Raw genomic sequence first — 23,806 nt, forward strand, 5'->3', positions numbered from 1 at the left:
AAGTCTGTTGGGGATGAGAGAGCTTGGGAAGTGAGTCAGTTGTTGTTCGCTGATGATACAGCGCTGGTGGCTGATTCATGTGAGAAACTGCAGAAGTTGGTGACTGAGTTTGGTAAAGTGTGTGGAAGAAGAAAGTTAAGAGTAAATGTGAATAAGAGCAAGGTTATTAGGTACAGTAGGGTTGAGGGTCAAGTCAATTGGGAGGTGAGTTTGAATGGAGAAAAACTGGAGGAAGTGAAGTGTTTTAGATATCTGGGAGTGGATCTGGCAGCGGATGGAACCATGGAAGCGGAAGTGGATCATAGGGTGGGGGAGGGGGCGAAAATTCTGGGGGCCTTGAAGAATGTGTGGAAGTCGAGAACATTATCTCGGAAAGCAAAAATGGGTATGTTTGAAGGAATAGTGGTTCCAACAATGTTGTATGGTTGCGAGGCGTGGGCTATGGATAGAGTTGTGCGCAGGAGGATGGATGTGCTGGAAATGAGATGTTTGAGGACAATGTGTGGTGTGAGGTTTTGTGATCGAGTGAGTAACGTAAGGGTAAGAGAGATGTGTGGAAATAAAAAGAGCGTGGTTGAGAGAGCAGAAGAGGGTGTTTTGAAGTGGTTTGGGCACATGGAGAGAATGAGTGAGGAAAGATTGACCAAGAGGATATATGGGTCGGAGGTGGAGGGAACGAGGAGAAGAGGGAGACCAAATTGGAGGTGGAAAGATGGAGTGAAAAAGATTTTGTGTGATCGGGGCCTGAACATGCAGGAGGGTGAAAGGAGGGCAAGGAATAGAGTGAATTGGAGCGATGTGGTATACCGGGGTTGACGTGCTGTCAGTGGATTGAATCAAGGCATGTGAAGCGTCTGGGGTAAACCATGGAAAGCTGTGTAGGTGTGTATATTTGCGTGTGTGGACGTATTTATATACATGTGTATGGGGGGGGTTGGGCCATTTCTTTCGTCTGTTTCCTTGCGCTACCTCGCAAACGCGGGAGACAGCGACAAAGTATAATAAAAATAAATAATAATATATATATATATATATATATATATATATATATATATATATATATATATATATATATATATATATATATATATATATATATATATCCCTGGGGATAGGGGAGAAAGAATATTTAACACGTATTCCTCACGTGTCGCCGAAGTTGACTAAAGGTGACGGGAGTGGGGGGATAGAAACCTTCCCTTACTTGTATTTCAACTTTGTAAAATGAGAAACAGAAGGAGTCACACGGTGAGTGCTCGTCCTCCATGAAGGCTCAGATTGGGGTGTCTAAATTTGTGTGGATGTATCCAAAATGAGAAAAAAGGAGAGATAAGTAGTATGTTTGAGGAAAGGAACCTGGATGTTTTGGCAATGAGTGAAACCAAGCTCAAGGTTAAAGGTGAAGAGTGGTTTGGAAATGTCTTGGGAGTAAAGTTGGGGTTCTTGGAAGAGGACAAGAGCAAGGGGAAGCAGTAGCACTACTCCTGAAACAGGAGTGGTGGGAGTATGTGATAGAGTGTAAGAAAGTAAACTCTAGATTGATATGGGTAAAACTGAAAGTTGATGGCGAGAGATGGGTGATTACTGGTGCATATGCACCTGGGCTTGAGAAGAAACATCATGATAGGCAAGTGCATTGGAAACAGCTGAGTGAGTGTGTTAGTAGTTTTGATGCACAAGACCGGGTTATAGTGATGGCTAATTTGACTGCAAAGGTGGGTAGTGTGGCAGTTGAGGGAATAATTGGTGTACATGGGGTGTTTAGTGTTGTAAATGGGAATGGTGAAGAGCTTGTATATTTATATGCTGAAAACGGACTGGTGATTTGGAATACCTGGTTTAAAAAGAGAGATATACATAAGTATACGTATGTAAGTAGGAGAGATGGCGAGAAAGCTTTATTAGATTACGTGTTAATTGATAGGCGCGCGAAAGAGAGACTTTTTGATGTTAATGTGCTGAGAGGTGCAACTGGTGGGATGTCTGATCATTATCTTGTGGAGGCGAAGGTGAAGATTTTTAGAGGTTTTCAGAAAAAAAGAGAGAACGTTGGGGTGAAGAGAGTGGTGAGAGGAAGTGAGCTTGGGAAGGTGACTTGTGTGAGGAAGTACCAGGAGAGACTGAGTACAGAATGGAAAAAAATGAGAAAAAAGAACGTAAGGGGAGTATGGGACGAATGGGATGTATTTAAGGAAGCAGTGATGGCTTGTGCAAAAGATGCTTGTGGCATGAGAAGCATGGGAAGTGGGCAGATTAGAAATGAGTGAGTGGTGGGATAAAGAGGTAAGATTATTAGTGAAAGAAAAGAAAAGAGAGAGGCATTTGAACGATTTTTGCAGGAAATAATGCAAATGCCTGGCAGATGTATAAAAGAAAGAGGCAGAAGGTCAAGAGAAAGGTGCAAGAGGTGAAAAGGATAGCAAATGAGAGTTGGAGTGAGAGAGTATCATTGAATGTTAGGGAGAATAAGATGATGTTTTGGAAGGAGGTAAATAAAGTGCGTAAGACAAGGAAACAAATAGGAACATTAGCGAACGGGGCTAATGGGGAGGTGATAACAAGTAGTGGTGATGTGAGAAGGAGATGGATTGAGTATTTTGAAGCTTTGTTGAATGTGTTTGATGATAGATTGGCAGATATAGGGTGCTTTTGGTCGAGGTGGTGTGCAAAGTGAGAGGGTTAGGGAGAAGGATTTAGTAAACAGAGAAGAGGTAGTAAATTAAGCTTTGCGGAGGATGAAAGCCGGCAAGGCAGCAACTTTGGATAGTATTGCAGTGGAATTTATTAAAAGAGGGGGTGACTGTATTGTTGACTGGTTGGTAAGGTTATTTAATGTATGTATGACTCGTTGTGAGGTGGCTGAGGATTGGTGGAATTCTTGCATAGTGCAATTGTTCAAAGGTAAAGGGGATAAAAGTGAGTGCTCAAATTACAGAGGTATAAGTTTATTGAGTATTCCTGGGAAATTGTATGGGAGTGTATTGATTGAGAGGATGAATGGATGTACAGAGCATCAGATTTGGGAAGAGCAGTGTGGTTTCAGAAGTGGTAGAGGATGTGTGGATCAGGTGTTTGCTTTGAAGAATGTATGTGAGAAACACTTAGAAAAGCAAATGGATTTGAATGTAGCATTTATGGATCTGGAGAAGGCATATGATAGAGTTGATAGAGATGCTCTGTGGAAGGTATTAAGAATATATGGTGTGGGAGGCAAGTTGTTAGAAACAGTGAAAAGTTTTTATCAAGGATGTAAGGCATGTGTACGTGTAGGAAGAGAGGAAAGTGACTGGTTCTCAGTGAATGTTGGTTTGCGGCAGGGTGTGTGATGTCTCCATACGGTGTTTTAATTTGTTTAAGGATGTGGTTGTTAGGGATGTGAATGCAAGAGTTTTGCAAAGAGGGGCAAGTATGCAGTTTGTTGTGGATGAGAGAGCTTAGGAAGTGAGTCAATTGTTGTTCGCCTATGATACAGAGCTGGTGGCTGATTCGTGTGAGAAACTGCAGAAGCTGGTGACTGAGTTTGGTAAAGTGTGTGAAAGAAGAAAACTGAGAGAAAATGTGAATAAGAGAAGGTTATTAGTCAGAGTTGGGTTGAGGGACAAGTCAATTGGGAGGTAAGTTTGAATGGAGAAAAACTGGAGGAAGTAAAGTGTTTTAGATATCTGGGAGTGGATTTGGCAGCGGATAGAACCATGGAAGCAGAAGTGAATCATAAGGTGGGGGAGGGGGCGAAAGTTCTGGGAGCGTTGATGAATGTGTGGAAGTCGAGAACATTATTTCGGAAAGCAGAAATGGGTATTTTTGAAGGAATAGTGGTTCCAACAATGTTATATGGTTGCGAGGTGTGGGCTATGGATGGAGTTGTGCGGAGGAGGGTGGATATGCTTGGAAGGAGATGTTTGAGGTGGTTTGATCGAGTAAGTAATGACAGGGTAGAAAGATGTGTGGTAATAAAAAGAGTGTGGTTGGGAGAGCAGAAGAGGGTGTTTTGAAAAGATTTAGTCACATGGAGAGAATGAGTGAGGAAAGATTGACCAAGAGGATATATATGTTAGAGGTGGAGGGAACGAGGCGAAGTGGGATAAGAAATTGAAGGTTGAAAGATGGAGTGAGAAAGATTTTGAGTGATCAAGCCCTGAACATGCAGGAGGGTGAAAGGCGTGCAAGGATAGAGTGAATTGGAACGATGCGGTATACCGGGGCTGACGTGCTGTCAATGGATTGAACCAGGGCATATGAAGCGTCTCGGGTAAACCATGGAAAGTTCTGTGGGGCCTGGATGTGGAAAGGGAGCTGTGGTTTCGGTGCATTTTACATGAGAGCTAGAGAGTGAGTGTGGACGAATGTGGCCTTAGTTGTCTTTTCCTAGCGCTACCTTGCGCACATGCGGGGGGAGGGAGTTGTTATTTTATGTATGGCGAGGTGGCAATGGGAATGAATAAAGGCAGACTGTATGAATTATGTACATGTGTATATATGTACATGTCTGTGTGTGTATATATATATATATATATATATATATATATATATATATATATATATATATATATATATATATATATATATATATATATAGGTATGCAGATGTGTGTGTGTGGACGTGTATGTATGTAACTGTGTATGTATGTGGGTTGGGCCATGCTTTCGTCTGTTTCCTTGCTCTACCTCGCTAACGCAGGAGACACCGACAAAGCAAAATAAAAGAATAGAATAATATATATATATATATATATATATATATATATATATATATATATATATATATATATATATATATATATATATAAAATCTTTCTTTCAAACTATTCGCCATTTCCCGCGTTAGCGGGGTAGCGTTAAGAGCAGAGGACTGGGCCTTTGAGGGAATATCCTCACCTGGCCCCCTTCTCTGTTCCTTCTTTTGGAAAATTGAAAAAAAAAAAACGAAAGGGAGGATTTCCAGCCCCCCCCCTTCCTCCCCTTTTAGTCGCTTTCTACGACACGCAGGGAATACGTGTGAAGTATTCTTTCTCCCCTATCCCCAGGGATAATATATATATGTATATATATATATATATATATATATATATATATATATATATATATATATATATATATATATATATATATATATATATATATATATATTTGCATATATATATAAATTTGCATCGGTAAGGCATTCGCTGCACACCATTCACATAATATATGGATGGACTTAGGAAAAGGAAGTCGCCCAGGGCCGGACCTTAGGAACTGCTGCTCTCACACAAGCCACCGTTTACGGGAAGTCAGCACCACAAGTAAAGCATCCTCCTCGAAGGCTCAGAGTGGGGTGCCTAAGTGTGTGTGGATGTAACCAAGATGTGAAGACCCTTACTGGAAAAACAATCACTCTTGAAGTAGAACCTTCAGACACAATTGAAAATGTGAAGGAAAATAGTGAAATTGGAGAAAAATGTAGCTTAGACATTCAAGCTTATTGATACAGTGGTTAAATTGATGAGAACTGCTATTGACGTTTGTGTAAATAAATTATACATTTCCTTTTTTCCATAGCCAGAGGTTGAACCATTATGTGACATTCATTTTTTTCATTCATTTCAAGCTAGAAGTTTCAGTTTTCTAAATTGTTTCTTACATTTTTCATAGGTATATATATGTATGTGTGTGTGTGTGTATATGTGCGTATGTATGTGTATGTGTGTGTATGTGTATATGTATATATATATGTATATTATCCCTGGGGATAGGGGTGAAAGAATACTTCCCACGTATTCCTCGCGTGTCGTAGAAAGCGACTAGAGGGGACGGGAGCGGGGGGCCAGAAATCCTCCCCTCCTTGTATTAACTTTCTAAAATGGGAAACAGAAGAAGGAGTCACGCGGGGAGTGCTCATCCTCCTCGAAGGCTCAGAGTGGGGTGCCTAAATGTGTGTGGATGTAACCAAGATGTGAAAAAAGGAGAGATAGGTAGTATGTTTGAGGAAAGGAACCTGATGTTTTGGCTCTGAGTGAAACGAAGCTCAAGGGTAAAGGGGAAGAGTGGTTTGGGAATGTCTGGGGAGTAAAGTCAGGGGTTAGTGAGAGGACAAGAGCAAGGGAAGGAGTAGCAATACTCCTGAAACAGGAGTTGTGGGAGTATGTGATAGAGTGTAAGAAAGTAAATTCTCGATTAATATGGGTAAAACTGAAAGTTGATGGAGAGAGGTGGGTGATTATTGGTGCATATGCACCTGGGCATGAGAAGAAAGATCAAGAGAGGCAAGTGTTTTGGGAGCAGCTGAATAAGTGTGTTAGTGGTTTTGATGCACGAGACCGGGTTATAGTGATGGGTGATTTGAATGCAAAGGTGAGTAATGTGGCAGTTGAGGGAATAATTGGTATACATGGGGTGTTCAGTGTTGTAAATGGAAATGGTGAAGAGCTTGTAGATTTATGTGCTGAAAAAGGACTGATGATTGGGAATACCTGGTTTAAAAAGCGAGATATACATAAGTATACTTATGTAAGTAGGAGAGATGGCCAGAGAGCGTTATTGGATTACGTGTTAATTGACAGGCGTGCGAAAGAGAGACTTTTGGATGTTAATGTGCTGAGAGGTGCAACTGGAGGGATGTCTGATCATTATCTTGTGGAGGCTAAGGTGAAGATTTGTATGGGTTTTCAGAAAAGAAGGGTGAATGTTGGGGTGAAGAGGGTGGTGAGAGTAAGTGAGCTTGAGAAGGAGACCTGTGTGAGGAAGTACCAGGAGAGACTGAGTACAGAATGGAAAAGGGTGAGAACAATGGAAGTAAGGGGAGTGGGGGAGGAATGGGATGTATTTAGGGAATCAGTGATGGATTGCGCAAAAGATGCTTGTGGCATGAGAAGAGTGGGAGGTGGGTTGATTAGAAAGGGTAGTGAGTGGTGGGATGAAGAAGTAAGAGTATTAGTGAAAGAGAAGAGAGAGGCATTTGGACGATTTTTGCAGGGAAAAAATGCAATTGAGTGGGAGATGTATAAAAGAAAGAGACAGGAGGTCAAGAGAAAGGTGCAAGAGGTGAAAAAAAGGGCAAATGAGAGTTGGGGTGAGAGAGTATCATTAAATTTTAGGGAGAATAAAAAGATGTTCTGGAAGGAGGTAAATAAAGTGCGTAAGACAAGGGAGCAAATGGGAACTTCAGTGAAGGGCGCAAATGGGGAGGTGATAACAAGTAGTGGTGATGTGAGAAGGAGATGGAGTAAGTATTTTGAAGGTTTGTTGAATGTGTTTGATGATAGAGTGGCAGATATAGGGTGTTTTGGTCGAGGTGGTGTGCAAAGTGAGAGGGTTAGGGAAAATGATTTGGTAAACAGAGAAGAGGTAGTGAAAGCTTTGCGGAAGATGAAAGCCGGCAAGGCAGCAGGTTTGGATGGTATTGCAGTGGAATTTATTAAAAAAGGGGGTGACTGTATTGTTGACTGGTTGGTAAGGTTATTTAATGTATGTATGACTCATGGTGAGGTGCCTGAGGATTGGCGGAATGCGTGCATAGTGCCATTGTACAAAGGCAAAGGGGATAAGAGTGAGTGCTCAAATTACAGAGGTATAAGTTTGTTGAGTATTCCTGGTAAATTATATGGGAGGGTATTGATTGAGAGGGTGAAGGCATGTACAGAGCATCAGATTGGGGAAGAGCAGTGTGGTTTCAGAAGTGGTAGAGGATGTGTGGATCAGGTGTTTGCTTTGAAGAATGTATGTGAGAAATACTTAGAAAAGCAAATGGATTTGTATGTAGCATTTATGGATCTGGAGAAGGCATATGATAGAGTTGATAGAGATGCTCTGTGGAAGGTATTAAGAATATATGGTGTGGGAGGAAAGTTGTTAGAAGCAGTGAAAAGTTTTTATCGAGGATGTAAGGCATGTGTACGTGTAGGAAGAGAGGAAAGTGATTGGTTCTCAGTGAATGTAGGTTTGCGGCAGGGGTGTGTGATGTCTCCATGGTTGTTTAATTTGTTTATGGATGGGGTTGTTAGGGAGGTAAATGCAAGAGTTTTGGAAAGAGGGGCAAGTATGAAGTCTGTTGGGGATGAGAGAGCTTGGGAAGTGAGTCAGTTGTTGTTCGCTGATGATACAGCGCTGGTGGCTGATTCATGTGAGAAACTGCAGAAGCTGGTGACTGAGTTTGGTAAAGTGTGTGGAAGAAGAAAGTTAAGAGTAAATGTGAATAAGAGCAAGGTTATTAGGTACAGTAGGGTTGAGGGTCAAGTCAATTGGGAGGTGAGTTTGAATGGAGAAAAACTGGAGGAAGTGAAGTGTTTTAGATATCTGGGAGTGGATCTGGCAGCGGATGGAACCATGGAAGCGGAAGTGGATCATAGGGTGGGGGAGGGGGCGAAAATTCTGGGGGCCTTGAAGAATGTGTGGAAGTCGAGAACATTATCTCGGAAAGCAAAAATGGGTATGTTTGAAGGAATAGTGGTTCCAACAATGTTGTATGGTTGCGAGGCGTGGGCTATGGATAGAGTTGTGCGCAGGAGGATGGATGTGCTGGAAATGAGATGTTTGAGGACAATGTGTGGTGTGAGGTGGTTTGATCGAGTGAGTAACGTAAGGGTAAGAGAGATGTGTGGAAATAAAAAGAGCGTGGTTGAGAGAGCAGAAGAGGGTGTTTTGAAGTGGTTTGGGCACATGGAGAGGATGAGTGAGGAAAGATTGACCAAGAGGATATATGTGTCGGAGGTGGAGGCAACAAGGAGAAGAGGGAGACCAAATTGGAGGTGGAAAGATGGAGTGAAAAAGATTTTGTGTGATCGGGGCCTGAACATGCAGGAGGGTGAAAGGAGGGCAAGGAATAGAGTGAATTGGAGCGATGTGGTATACCGGGGTTGACGTGCTGTCAGTGGATTGAATCAAGGCATGTGAAGCGTCTGGGGTAAGCTATGGAAAGCTGTGTAGGTATGTATATTTGCGTGTGTGGACGTATGTATATACATGTGTATTGGGGGGGTTGGGCCATTTCTTTCGTCTGTTTCCTTGCGCTACCTCGCAAGCGCGGGAGACAGCGACAAAGTATAAAAAAAAAAAAAAAAATATATATTTATTCATTTTCTGCTTTGTCGCTGTCTCCCGCGCCTGCGAGGTAGCGCAAGGAAACAGACGAAAGAAATGGCCCAACACACCCCCACACACATGCACACACACACACGTCCACAAACGCAAACATACACACTCACACATCCCAACGTACACACATATATACGCACACAGACACACACAAATACACACATACACACAATTCACACTGTCTATCCCTATTCACCCCCATTGCCACCCCACCCCACACGGAATAACATTTCCCTCCCCCCTCATGTGTGCGAGGCAGCGCCAGGTAAAGACAACAAAGGCCCCCTTCGCTCCCACTCAGTCTCCAGCTGTCATGCAATAATGCCCGAAACCACAGCTCCCTTTCAACATCCAGGCCCCACAGAACTTTCATTGGTTTACCCCAGACGCTTCACATGCCCTGGTTCAATCCATTGACAGCACGTCGACCCCGGTATACCACATCGATGTAATTCACTCTATTCCTTGCCCACCATTCACCCTCCTGCATGTTCAGGCCCCGATCACTCAAAATCTTTTTCGCTCTATCTTTCCACATCCAATTTGGTCTCCCACTTCTCCTCGTTCCCTCCACCTCCGACACATATATCCTCTTGGTCAATCTTTCCTCACTCATTCTCTCCATGTGCCCAAACCATTTCAAAACACCCTCTTTTGCTCTCTCAACCACACTCTTTTTATTTCCACACATCTCTCTTACCCTTACATTACTTACTCGATCAAACCACCTGACACCACATATTGTCCTCAAACATCTCATTTCTAGCACATCCCCCCTCCTGCACACAACTCTATCCACAGCCCACGCCTCGCAACCATACAACATTGTTGGAACCACTATTCCTTTAAATATACCTATTTTTGCTTTCGGAGATAATGTTCTCGACTTCCACACATTCTTCAAGGCTCCAAGGATTTTCGCCCCCTCCCCCACCCTATGATTTACTTCCGCTTCCATGGTTCCATCCGCTGCCAGATCCACTCCCAGATATCTAAAACACTTTACTTCCTCCAGTTTTTCTCCATTCAAGCTTACCTCCCAATTGACTTGACCCTCAACCCTATATATACATATATTATATACATAAATATATATATATATATATATATATATATATATATATATATATATATATATATATATATATATATATATATATATATATATATATATATATATGTATATATATATATATATATATATATATATATATATATATATATATATATATATATATATATATATATATATATATATATATATATATATATATATATATATATATATATATATATACATAAAAGCTGACTTGACTGTTGATTCGTTAATACTTACACTTACTCATAAGTTGGAGAGTTGCCTTCAGACGTGAGCAAGGCGTTGGGCGCTGTGCTGGAGGCCATGTCTGATCCCTCCTGTTCCCTCATCCTCCTCACAGATGGCGTCACCTCACCCTCCAACATCGTCAAGGTGATGTACACTTCTTATTCAGCGTGTAGGAGTAGTGAATCATTTATGTTCGGCAGTGTGTTATAGGTTGCTCTGTCCTTTATATGACGTACATCATGCTCCTTCATGCAGAAGCTGGACGTTATACAGTAACGCTGACACGAAATTAAGATACACTGTCGAGCCAAAGGAAAACTACGTTGGTCAAAGTCATTTAGACAAATTTTTGGAATGGTCAGAAACATGGCAGATGGATGTCAATGTTGCCAATTAATGTAATTTGATGCAAGAAATATTAGTGATTAATGACGGTAATTACAAAGTGCTTAGTTATCGTTATTAGAAGAAAAAGAATAACTATGTGATCATCAATAATGACACTATAATGTACAAAAAATGTCAACAGGATTTTAGATTTCATAACTTGAAATGCAAACTATGAAACAATGGATACAATGCTCGTTCCTTATTACGTTCTGGTCAGACTTCTTTCGTAATACGTTGTTCAGTTCTGGTCACCAAACTTGATCAGAGAAGAATAGAAACTAAAACGTATTCAAAGAAGAGAAACAAAACCAATTTTATCACGGAAAGAAACACGATAAGGAAAAACCTGGTATTATGCCTTTTAAAAGAGCTCAGAATCCGAAGAATTCTAATGGAGGTGTAAAAGATACTATATAATTACAAGATAAAGTGTGAGAATTTTTCATATAGGTTTTCACCGGCCAGAAATCCCGTTATGAAATAAAAAGGAAGGAGATGTAATACTTTTTCAGCTGTAGACGTAAATCATTGGAATGAACTACCATCAGATGTAATTAATGCAAAGAATATGACTTGCTCCAGATCGAGGCTTGACAGATAAGTCAGTGGTATCTTTTGTTAGTTAATGTTTCTGTTTCAAGAGATGATGTAGTGTCTACTGCTACTGTTTCAGAGTCCAACCTTAGTGAAGCCCAGTGTAGAATAAAAAAGATTTCTTGTACATTCTTTCGTATACTCTCTCCATATCACTCAGTGTTTCTTAGCTTTTTCTTTCCCCTACGACAGTTGAAGCGATGGGAGAGATTGGTGAGGAGATGTGATTTTGTTTTACTACCCTGTTTCTACCACGTTTAAGATTATGAGAGCAAATAACCTCGTCATTGAACGACAGGTGTTCTGTTATCTGTCTTTCCAATTTTCTTCCATTTCCCTCAGATCTCACAAACACCAGAAACATTATTATACTCGATGTGGAAGGTACAGTGACTCATCGCATTTATAAGAAAAAAATATTTTGGTGCTGCTGACGAAACCCGTCACTAATCAATCCACAAAAACATTTGTTGTCACGAATGTAAGAGAACTTCAGGTAACTCTCTGGACGATTCCTTATGTGATGGTTGACAGGAGTAATGCTCCATTAACAAGAAAAAACATTGTTTATGGCTTTACCCGTAAGGTAACAACTCCCTTGATCATAATAACGAAATGATTTCAGGAGGTGAGCAGTGAGAGGTCGTCTCCCCTGGGGGGTGACGGTGATGGAGGTGAGGGTGGACGGTCAGGACGGTAACGTGACGCAGGCGCTGCTCTACCACCTGGTCGACCAAGCTAGGCAGGTACGTCACTCTCGCTGTTCTGATGGTCGCAATAGTTCACTCTTCTATCACTGTTACAGTGGGCTGGTAACGTAATACTGCCAAGGCCAGTAGGTCACTCCCATTACTTTTCAGGCTTGTAGGTTACCCTCGTACCACTGCTCACGCTGGTAGGGCCAGTTTCACATTATTACTGAGGAAGGAACTGTTGAAGCGGATAGGTCACTTAACGTTCCTTCTGATGTGTGTAGATCGTTCTGATCGTTACTGATGAGGCTAGAACATCTACATTTACTGTTGAGGTGGATAAGTCACTAACACAACTGCTGAGGAGAGAGAGAGAGAGAGAGAGAGAGAGAGAGAGAGAGAGAGAGAGAGAGAGAGAGAGAGAGAGAGAGAGAGAGAGAGAGAGAGAGAGAGAGAGAGAGAGAGTCGACTTTTTTCTTTAGGGAGGAGGGACATTTCTCTTATCACTGCTGGCAATAGGTTTTACTTACAGTGCGTGTAAGATGGATATCAGCCTCAATTACGTTCTCGAAAAAATGGTTAGAAACAATAATTAGGTATAAGATCCTTACATTTCTTAATGATAGTAAATTGATAACCAGTTATTAGTATGGGTATTTAGATAAGAGACCATATAACTCTCATACTGGAGAAATGACAAGGTCTCTCTTACACTAAATGCTGAAGGGGGTACGTCACTAACACTACAGCTACTGAGATGGGTAGTTCACACTCGCTTGGATATTCATCATCTATTGAGAACACGGCAACTAATTCAGTCGTTTTTTAGGTGCGGCTGAGGTCGTGGTGCGTGAGTGTGGTGGTGGTGAGCCACGACCCGGCCTTCCTCACCGCCTTCGCCGAGTCCTCCCTCAAGGGCCGCCTCCTGGTGTGGGCCACCAGGTTGCTGGTGATCACCAGTCTCACCCTCCCACAGCTCCACGCCCTCCTGCCCGCCCACTGGACCTTCTCCATGATGAACACCATCTTCCTCAACCTGGATAACAGGTCATCCATCCTCAGGTACTAAGCATAATGACGTATTTTATTAAGCCTGGAGAACAGGCCAGGAAGTTGCAGTAAGATACGATGTTTTTATTGTCAGTTTGCATAAATGATACAGAACGAAATCCTTTATGACTTGATGCTCAATTAAAGGCAAAGAAAAGTATAAGAATTATAAAATAAAATCATATGATATCACATAAAAGGACAACATAAAATATCACATAAAGAATCATCTATTGCGCTCAGAAGCTACGTATATCACAGAGGAGTTACAGCATCGCTAGATGGTTAAACAGTAGAATCGGTGTAGACAGAGACAGTCATCTTCATGACCTTAGAAATACATGGTAGTGGTGTATCTTGCATAATCACCTCTACCTGCTTCACTGCACACTCCTGATACACCATATCTAATGGTGTAGTCTTGGTACCCAATATCCTAGCTTTCTTAACAATTCCCTCAAGTTTATTATTATCTTGTTTTGCTTGCCATACCAGCATTGAAATCTTTGATTACATTTCTTATATACAGTATCTGTGTTTGCACCACCTTTTAACTGGTCATCTATGATTAAGCCAAGTTACTTGTACTGACTCGCTCTTTCTACATTTTCATCCTCACTTGTAATCAAGTCTGGTCAACATGTAGTTTCTGTATCAAAATCTATTATCATCTCTTTAGTTTTCTTTACATTCAAGTGCAGATAATCTGTTTTACTCCACTCAACAAAGCAACTAACCTGTGCAATATAATCATTACAATTATCATTCACAACATATTCTAAAATAGTGCAGTTGCTAAAAACACTTCTACAGTCATCAGTGTACAAATTGAACAAAGTGGGGGACATAACGCATCCCTGAGGTGCACCTGTACTGGTAAAACTTATGTTAGACTGAGCGTTATCTATCTTGGCATACGGTGGCGTCTGCGTTGAAAAGCTGGAGATCCAATTTAGTAAGTTAGTTATATCCATCCCTAATAGATCATCTAACAAAATATGTGGCTGGATTGTATTAAAGGCTGAACTAAAATCAATGAATAAGATTCTTGCTTGTGAGTTATGTCTGTCTAAATGTTTGCTAATCTCATTCATAAAAGTCAAACTTACATCCTGCACACTACTATTTTTACAATACACAAACTGCAGTGGATCTCTGAAATATCTATTGTCATTACACAAATAGTTTCTCATTATGTCTTCAGGACATTTCATGATATTCAACGTCAGAACAATAGGTCTTAAATCGTTGAACACTTTAGGAAATGAAAATTTGACAATTGGCTTTATTTCTGACAATTTCCATATTTCATGTACGACTAACGCTTGATCTAGTGAGTCCTGAAATAGTTGCTGAAGTATGGGTAGTGCCAGTTGTTCAGCACAACACTTTAGTGCTTTGGCTGGCACACCATTTGGTCCCGTGGCACGAAGGATTAGAAGGAATAACAGATCCAGAATATTAGGAGAGTGGTCACAGTGGTCAGGTATATGGGAAGGGTGGGAGATGATTTGCTCTAAATCATTAAGAATAGAAAACGTGAGGAAAATTAAACCCTCCACCGTCCGTATCGGAGGCAGTCAACCATTCGCTACGGTGAACGTTAAAATCCCCGAGGTAGAGCAACTCAGATTATGGGTGAAAGGATGCCACAGTCTCATAGCAGGTGTTTAGATAGTCGAAGAAAGATATAAGATTTGTTAAATTAGGCGAGCATTAGGGAAAACAAAGGACAAGTGTGGCAGCTGGGAGATAACATCAAAGTTTAAAGACTCAAGGACCGAAAGCCGTGTAACAGGTGTGTTTATGTTGAATTAACCGAAGACTCCACCTCTGAGCCGTAACCGTGAGTGGAGGTTATAGCTGGATATGAAAAAGCGACAAGTGAGGACATCATTAGACAACTGGGTCTCAGAAAGAAGTAAGATGTTAGGAGAGGTACTAGACAGAGGGTGGTCAACTGAGGAGAGCTTACTAGAGGGACCACAAATGTTGGTTTTGCAAATAGAAAAAGACGCAGTTCTATCATAGAGGGAAAGGTCGTAGGAAGAGTCAGTAGTCTTACTGTCTGAGCCCTGCCTCTCATTGGCATTAGAGTCAAGTGGAATCCCGGAGATTCTGAGCACCCATGATGCTGGTGACTACGGGCTAGAGATTTGTGTGACTTTCTCGTGACCACAAATATGCGATCGCTATACACTGTCATGAAAACGATCACCTCGTAGACCTTAACAACCCAGTCGCATTGCACTCCTCGTCTGATTATGCTGCCATTATTACTCAGCTCAACGTGAGAGTTGAATTATTATCATTCCAGTCTATGTTCCTAGGGCATTACTTATTTGCAGTCCAGAGTTTATTGATGATAAGTTTGAGAAGATATATTCTATTGGATCCAAGTTAAAGTATCCTAGTAATTTGTACTGAAAAATCCCTTAGCTGGCTAAGAAATCATTTTATACAGTTAAACGCAAACTTCCCTTGACACCAAGAACCTTTCAGTTCTCCCTTTTAATAATAATTTTACTTTACCTCCCATGTTGTTTAAATCCTTTGATGTAAATGATGCCTTTAGCAACAATAACACTATAAAGAACATCACCAGAAAGATCTGCAGGATGCTGCTACAAAGTGCCATGTAGAAATTGTGATAAGTTTTATGTGGGGCAGACTGGTAAGGATCTACTGCTAGAGTTAAGCAACATGAATACAGTATAAGAACAGGACAAGAATCAAATACCTTGTTTAATCATGTTAAGAATTATGATCATAGTACTGATTGGAGTAATGTCATCTCAGTTATTAACTCTAACTCCAGTATCATTGAATCTTCTGATATTAGATACACAAAGAATTGTAACCTTGATAGTAGTGAAGATCTATACAAATTGGATATCTTTATTGTTGATAAAATTTGTAATCAGTTCCCCTTCTTGTCCACATAATAAGTTGCTAGAACTCGAACACACCCGGCCTACATTTGGGCAGTGACTTGTTTACCAAATGGCTACGTAGGTCTCTTCATTGTATATCAACTGGCTGTTACATTCTTTCTTGTGTCTCCCCTGATTATGTGATTATTACAAGAAAGTGCACTTGGAAACTTATCGTGTTTCATTCCCCCGTGGACTCATATGAGTATACTTGATCACGCGCTCAATTGTGATCCTTTCCAATACACACACACACACACACACACACACACACACACACACACACACCACACACACACATGCACACACACACACACACACATTGGAGGTGGAAGGATGGAGTGAAAAAGATTCTGAGTGGTCGGGGCCTGAACATACAGGAGGTCGAAAGGCGTGCAAAGAATAGAGGGAATTAGAACGATGTGGCATACCGGTGTGTACGTGCTGTCAATGGATTGAACTAGGGCATATGAAGCGTCTGGGGTAAACAATGGAAAGTTTTGTGAGGCCTGGATGTGGAAAGGGAGCTGTGGTTTCGGTGCATTTTACATGACAGCTAGAGACAGCTAGAGTGTGAACGAGTGTGGCCTTTGTTGTCGTTTCCTAGCGCTACCAAGCGCGCATGCGGGGTGAAGGGGTTGTTATTCCATGTGTGGTGGGGTGGCAACGGGAATGAATGAAGGCAGCAGCTTTGAAATAGGGGTTGATGATTGGAAATATCTGCTTTAAAAAGAGAGATATACATAAACATACGTATGTAAGTAGGAGAGATGGCCAGAAAGCGTTATTGGATAACGAGTCAATTAATAAGCGCGCGAAAGAAAGACTTTTGGATGTTAATATGCCGAGAGGTGCAACTGGAGGGATGTCTGATCATTATCTTGTGGAGGCGAACGTGAAGATTTGTAGAGGTTTTCAGAAAAGGAGAGAATGTTGAGGTGAAGAGAATGTTGAGAATAAGTGAGTTTGGGAAGGAGACTAGTGTGAGGAAGTACCAGGAGAGACTGAGTACAGAAAGGAAAAAGGTGAGAGCAAAGGACGTAAGGGTAGTAGGGGAGGAATGGGATGTATTTAGGGAAGCAGTGATGGCTTGCGCAAAAGATGCTTGAGGCATGAGAAGCGTGGGAGGTGGGCAGATTAGAAAGAGTAGTGAGTGGTGAGATGAAGAAGTATGATTATTTGTGAAACAGAAGAGAGAGGCATTTGGACGAGTTTTTGCACGGAAATAGTGCAAATGACTGGGAGATATATAAAAGAAAGAGGCAATAGGTCAAAAGAAAGATGCAAGAGGTGAAAAAGAGAGCAAATGAGAGTTGGGGAGAGAGAGTATCATTAAATTTTAGAGAGAATAAAAAGATGTTTTAGAAGGAGGTAAATGAAATGCGTAAGACAAGAGATTACGTGGGAACATCGGTGAAAGGGGCAACTGGAAAGGTGATAACAAGTAGTAGTGATGTGAGAAGGAGTATTTCAAAGGTTTGCTGAAAGTGTTAGATGATAGAGTGGCAATTATTGGGTATTTTGGTCGAGGTGGTGTACGAAGTGAGAGGCTTAGGGAGAATGATTTAGTAAACAGAGAAGAGATAGTTAGAGCTTCGCGGAAGATGAAAGCCGGCACGACAGCGGGTTTGGATGGTATTGCAGCGGAATTTATAAAAAAAGGGGGTGACTGTGCTGTTGACTGGTTGGTAAGAATGTTCAATGTATGTATGACTCATGGTGAGGTGCCTGAGGATTGTGGATGCGTGCATAGTACCATCGTACAAAGGCAAAGGGGATAAAGGTGAGTGCTCAAGTTACAGAGGTATAAATTTGTTGAGTATTCCAAAGAGATTCTATGGGAGGGTATTGATTGAGAGGGTGAAAGCATGTACAGAGCATCAGATTGGGGAAGAGCAGTTTGATTTCAGAAGTGGTAAAGAATGTGTGGATCAGGAGTTTGCTTTCAAGAATGTATTTGAGAAACACTTAGAAAAGCAAATGGATTTGTATGTAGCATTTCTGGATCTGGAGAGGGCATATGATGGAGTTGATAGAGATGCTCTGTGGAAAGTATTAAGTGTATATGGTGTGGGAGGCAAGTTGTTAGAAGCAGTGGAAAGTTTTTAATGAGGATGTAAGGCATGTGTACGAATAGGAAGAGAGGAAAGTGATTGGTTCTCAATGAATGTTGGTTTGCGGTAGGGGTGCGTGATGTCTCCATGGTGGTTTAATTTATTTATGGATGGGTTTGTTAGGAGGTGAATGGAAGAGTTTTGGAAAGAGGAGCAAGTTGTGGATGAGAGAGCTTGAGAAGTGAGTCAATTGATGATACAGAGCTGGTGGCTGATTCGGGTGAGAAACTGCAGAAGCTGGTGACTGAGTTTGGTAAAGTGTGTAAAAGAAGAAAGCTGGGAGTAAATGTGAATAAAAGCAAGGCTTTTAGGTACAGTAGGGTTGAGGGACAAGTGAATTGGGAGGTGAGTTTGAATGGAGAAAAGCTGGAGGAAGTGAAGTGTCTTAGATATCTGGGAGTGGATTTGGCAGCGGATGGTATCATGGAAGCGGAAGTGAGTCATAGGGTGACGGAGTGGGCGAAAGTTCTGGGAGCGGTGAAAAATGTGTGGAAGTCGGGAACGTTATCTCGGAAAACAAAAATGGGTATGTTTGAAGGAATAGTGGTTCCAACAATGTTATATGGTTGCGAGGCGTGAGCTATAGATAGAGTTGTGCGGAGAAGGGTGGATGTGTTGGAAATGAGATGTTTGAGGACAATAATTGGTGTGAAGTGGTTTGATCGAGTAAGTAATTAAAGGGTAAGACAGATGTGTGGTAATAAAAAGAGCGTGGTTTCGAGAGCAGAAGAGGGTGCATTGAAATGGTTTGGTCATATGGAAAGAATGAATGAGGACAGATTGACCAAGAGGATATATGTGCCAGAGGTGGAGGGAACGAGAAGTGGGAGACCAAATTGGAGGTGGAAAGATGAAGTGGAAAAGATTTTGAGCGATCGGGGCCTGAACATGGAGGAGGGTGAAAGGCGTGCAAGGAATAGAGTGAATTGGAACGATATGGTATACCGGGGTCGACGTGCTGTCAATGGATTGAAACAAGGCATGTGAAGCATCTGGGGTAGACTATGGAAAGTTGTGTGGGGCCCGGATGTGGAAAGGGAGCTGTGGTTTCGGTGCATCATACATGACAGCTATTTTGCGCACATGCGGGTGAAGGGGGTTGTCATTTCATGTGTGGCGGGGTGGCGAGAGGAATGAATAAAGGCAGCAAGTATGAATTATGTACATGTGTATATATATATATATATATATATATATATATATATATATATATATATATATATATATATATATATATATATATATATATATATATATATATATATATATATATATATATATATATATATATATATATTATATATATATATATATATATATATATATATATATATATATATATATATATATTATATATATATATATATATATATATATTATATATATATATGTATATCTATATATATATATATATATATATATATGTATATTATATTTATATATATATATATATATATATATATATATATATATATATATATATATATATATATATATATATATATATATGTATATATATGTTATGTATGTGTATGTATATGTATACATTGGATGTATAGGTATGTATATGTGGTGTGTGGACATTAACTTTCTAAAATGGGAAACAGAAGAAGGAGTCACGCGGGGAGTGATCATCCTCCTCGAAGGCTCAGAGTGGGATGCCTAAATGTGTGTGGATGTAACAAGATGTGAAAAAAGGAGAGATAGGTAGTATGTTTGAAGAAAGGAACTGGATGTTTTGGCTCTGAGTGAAACGAAGCTCAAGGGTAAAGGGGAAGAGTGGTTTGGAAATGTCTGGGGAGTGAAGTCAGGGGTTAGTGAGAGGACAAGAGCAAGGGAAGGAGTAGCAATACTCCTGAAACAGGAGTTGTGGGAGTATGTGATAGAATGCAAAGAAAGTATATTCTCGATTAATATGGGTAAACTGAAAGTTGATGGAGAGAGGTGGGTGATTATTGGTGCATATGCACCTGGGCATGAGAAGAAAGATCATGAGAGGCAAGTGTTTTGGGAGCAGCTAAATGAGTGTGTTAGCGGTTTTGATGCACGAGACCGGGTTATAGTGATGGGTGATTTGAATGCAAAGGTGAGTAATGTGGCAGTTGAGGGAATAATTGGTATGCATGGGGTGTTCAGTGTTGTAAATGGAAATGGTGAAGAGCTTGTAGATTTATGTGCTGAAAAAGGACTGATGATTGGGAATACCTGGTTTAAAAAGCGAGATATACATAAGTATACTTATGTAAGTTAGGAGAGATGGCCAGAGAGCGTTATTGGATTACGTGTTAATTGACAGGGCGCGCGAAAGAGAGACTTTTGGATGTTAATGTGCTGAGAGGTGCAACTGGAGGGATGTCTGATCATTATCTTGTGGAGGCTAAGGTGAAGATTAGTATGGGTTTTCAGAAAAGAGGAGTGAATGTTGGGGTGAAGAAGGTGGTGAGAGTAAGTGAGCTTGGGAAGGAGACCTGTGTGGGGAAGTACCAGGAGAGACTGTGTACAGAATGGAAAAAGGTGAGAACAATGGAAGTAAGGGGAGTGGGGGAGGAATGGGATGTATTTAGGGAATCAGTGATGGATTGCGCAAAAGATGCTTGTGGCATGAGAAGAGTGGGAGGTGGGCTGTTTAGAAAGGGTAGTGAGTGGTGGGATGAAGAAGTAAGAGTATTAGTGAAAGAGAAGAGAGAGGCATTTGGACGATTTTTGCAGGGAAAAAATGCAATTGAGTGGGAGAAGTATAAAAGAAAGAGACAGGAGGTCAAGAGAAAGGTGCAAGAGGTGAAAAAAAGGGCAAAATGAGAGTTGGGGTGAGAGACTATCAGTAAAATTTTAGGGAGAATAAAAAGATGTTCTGGAAGGAGGTAAATAGGGTGCGTAAGACAAGGGAGCAAATGGGAACTTCAGTGAAGGGCGCAAATGGGGAGGTGATAACAAGTAGCGGTGATGTGAGAAGGAGATGGAATGAGTATTTTGAAGGTTTGTTGAATGTGTCTGATGACAGAGTGGCAGATATAGGGTGTTTTGGTCGAGGTGGTGTGCAAAGTGAGAGGGTTAGGGAAAATGATTTGGTAAACAGAGAAGAGGTAGTAAAAGCTTTGCGGAAGATGAAAGCGGCAAGGCAGCAGGTTTGGATGGTATTGCAGTGGAATTTATTAAAAAAGGGGGGGTGACTGTATTGTTGACTGGTTGGTAAAGGTTATTTAATGTATGTATGACTCATGGTGAGGTGCCTGAGGATTGGCGGAATGCGTGCATAGTGCCATTGTACAAAGGCCAAAGGGGATAAGAGTGAGTGCTCAAATTACGAGGTATAAGTTTGTTGAGTATTCCTGGTAAATTATATGGGAGGGTATTGATCGAGAGGGTGAAGGCATGTACAGAGCATCAGATTGGGGAAGAGCAGTGCGGTTTCAGAAGTGGTAGAGGATGTGTGGATCAGGTGTTTGCTTTGAAGAATGTATGTGAGAAATACTTAGAAAAGCAAATGGATTTGTATGTAGCATCTATGGATTGGAGAAGGCATATGATAGAGTTGATAGAGATGCTCTGTGGAAGGTATTAAGAATATATGGTGTGGGAGGCAAGTTGTTAGAAGCAGTGAAAAGTTTTTATCGAGGATGTAAGGCATGTGTACGTGTAGGAAGAGAGGAAAGTGATTGGTTCTCAGTGAATGTAGGTTTGCGGCAGGGGTGTGTGATGTCTCCATGGTTGTTTAATTTGTTTATGGATGGGGTTGTAAGGGAGGTAAATGCAAGAGTCCTGGAAAGAGGGGCAAGTATGAAGTCTGTTGGGGATGAGAGAGCTTGGGAAGTGAGTCAGTTGTTGTTCGCTGATGATACAGCGCTGGTGGCTGATTCATGTGAGAAACTGCAGAAGCTGGTGACTGAGTTTGGTAAAGTGTGTGGAAGAAGAAAGTTGAGAGTAAATGTGAATAAGAGCAAGGTTATTAGGTACAGTAGGGGTGAGGGTCAAGTCAATTGGGAGGTGAGTTTGAATGGAGAAAACTGGAGGAAGTGAAGTGTTTTAGATATCTGGGAGTGGATCTGTCAGCGGATGGAACCATGGAAGCGGAAGTGGATCATAGGGTGGGGGAGGGGGCGAAAATTTTGGGAGCCTTGAAAAATGTGTGGAAGTCGAGAACATTATCTCGGAAAGCGAAAATGGGTATGTTTGAGGGAATAGTGGTTCCAACAATGTTGTATGGTTGCGAGGCGTGGGCTATGGATAGAGATGTGCGCAGGAGGATGGATGTGCTGGAAATGAGATGTTTGAGGACAATGTGTGGTGTGAGGTGGTTTGATCGAGTAAGTAACGTAAGGGTAAGGAGATGTGTGGAAATAAAAAGAGCGTGGTTGAGAGAGCAGAAGAGGGTGTTTTGAAATGGTTTGGGCACATGGAGAGAATGAGTGAGGAGAGATTGACAAGAGGATATATGTGTCGGAGGTGGAGGGAACGAGGAGAAGAGGGAGACCAAATTGGAGGTGGAAAGATGGAGTGAAAAAGATTTTGTGTGATCGGGGCCTGAACATGCAGGAGGGTGGAAAGGAGGGCAAGGAATAGAGTGAATTGGAGTCATGTGGTATACAAGGGTTGACGTGCTGTCAGTGGATTGAATCAAGGCATGTGAAGCGTCTGGGGTAAACCATGGAAAGCTGTGTAGGTATGTATATTTGCGTGTGTGGACGTGTGTATGTACATGTGTATGGGGGGGGGGTTGGGCCATTTCTTTCGTCTGTTTCCTTGCGCTACCTCGCAAACGCGGGAGACAGCGACAAAGTATAAAAAAAAAAAAATATATATATATATATATATATATATATTTATATATATTATATTATATATATTATATGGAAAAAAAAAAGTATATGAATATATGTTGGAAATGATCACAATTTTGTGCGTGATCAAGTGTATGTATATATATATATTTATATATATATATATATATATATATATATATATATATATATATATACAAAGTGCAAAGTGAGAGGGTTAGGGAAAATGATTTGGTAAACAGAGAAGAGGTAGTAAAAGCTTTGCGGAAGATGAAAGCCGGCAAGGCAGCGGGTTTTGGATGGTATTGCAGTGGAATTTATTAAAAAAGGGTGTTGACCGTATTCTTGACTGGTTGGTAAGGTTATTTAATGTATATATGACTCATGGTGAGGTGCCTGAGGATTGGCGGAATGCGTGCTAGTGCATTGTACAAAGGCAAAGGGGATAAGAGTGAGTGCTCAAATTACAGAGGTATAAGTTTGTTGAGTATTCTGGTAAATTATATGGGAGGGTATTGATTGAGAGGGTGAAGGCATGTACAAGCATCAGATTGGGGAAGAGCAGTTTGGTTTTCAGAAGTGGTGGATCAGAAGGATGTGTGGATCAGGTTTTTGCTTTGAAGAAAAGTATGTGAGAATACTTCGATAAGCAAATGGATTTGTATGTAGCATTTATGGATCTGGAGAAGGCATATGATAAAGTTGATGGAGATGCTCTGTGGAAGGTATTAAGAATATATGGTGTGGGAGGAAAGTTGTTAGAAGCAGTGAAAAGTTTTTATCGAGGATGTAAGGCATGTGTACGTGTAGGAAGAGAGGAAAGTGATTCTACCTACACAGCTTTCCATGGTTTCCCCCA

The 23,806-nt window shown here is 41.1% G+C and overlaps 1 protein-coding gene across 1 annotated transcript in view; it reads left to right on the forward strand.

Moving 5' to 3' along the window:
- Positions 1-12,035: 12,035 nt before the first annotated feature.
- LOC139754189 (ionotropic receptor 93a-like) overlaps positions 12,036-23,806 on the forward strand; it is an 85,048-nt gene continuing 73,277 nt past the window's right edge. Inside the window, exons 1-2 of the mRNA XM_071671400.1 lie at positions 12,036-12,126; positions 12,902-13,134. Coding sequence (XP_071527501.1) covers positions 12,049-12,126; positions 12,902-13,134 — 311 coding nt within the window. The 5' untranslated portion in view covers positions 12,036-12,048. The remainder of the gene's footprint in view (positions 12,127-12,901; positions 13,135-23,806) is intronic.

This window comes from Panulirus ornatus, chromosome 16, assembly GCF_036320965.1.
Source record: "Panulirus ornatus isolate Po-2019 chromosome 16, ASM3632096v1, whole genome shotgun sequence".
In the NCBI taxonomy this organism is placed as follows: Eukaryota; Metazoa; Arthropoda; class Malacostraca; order Decapoda; family Palinuridae; genus Panulirus; species Panulirus ornatus.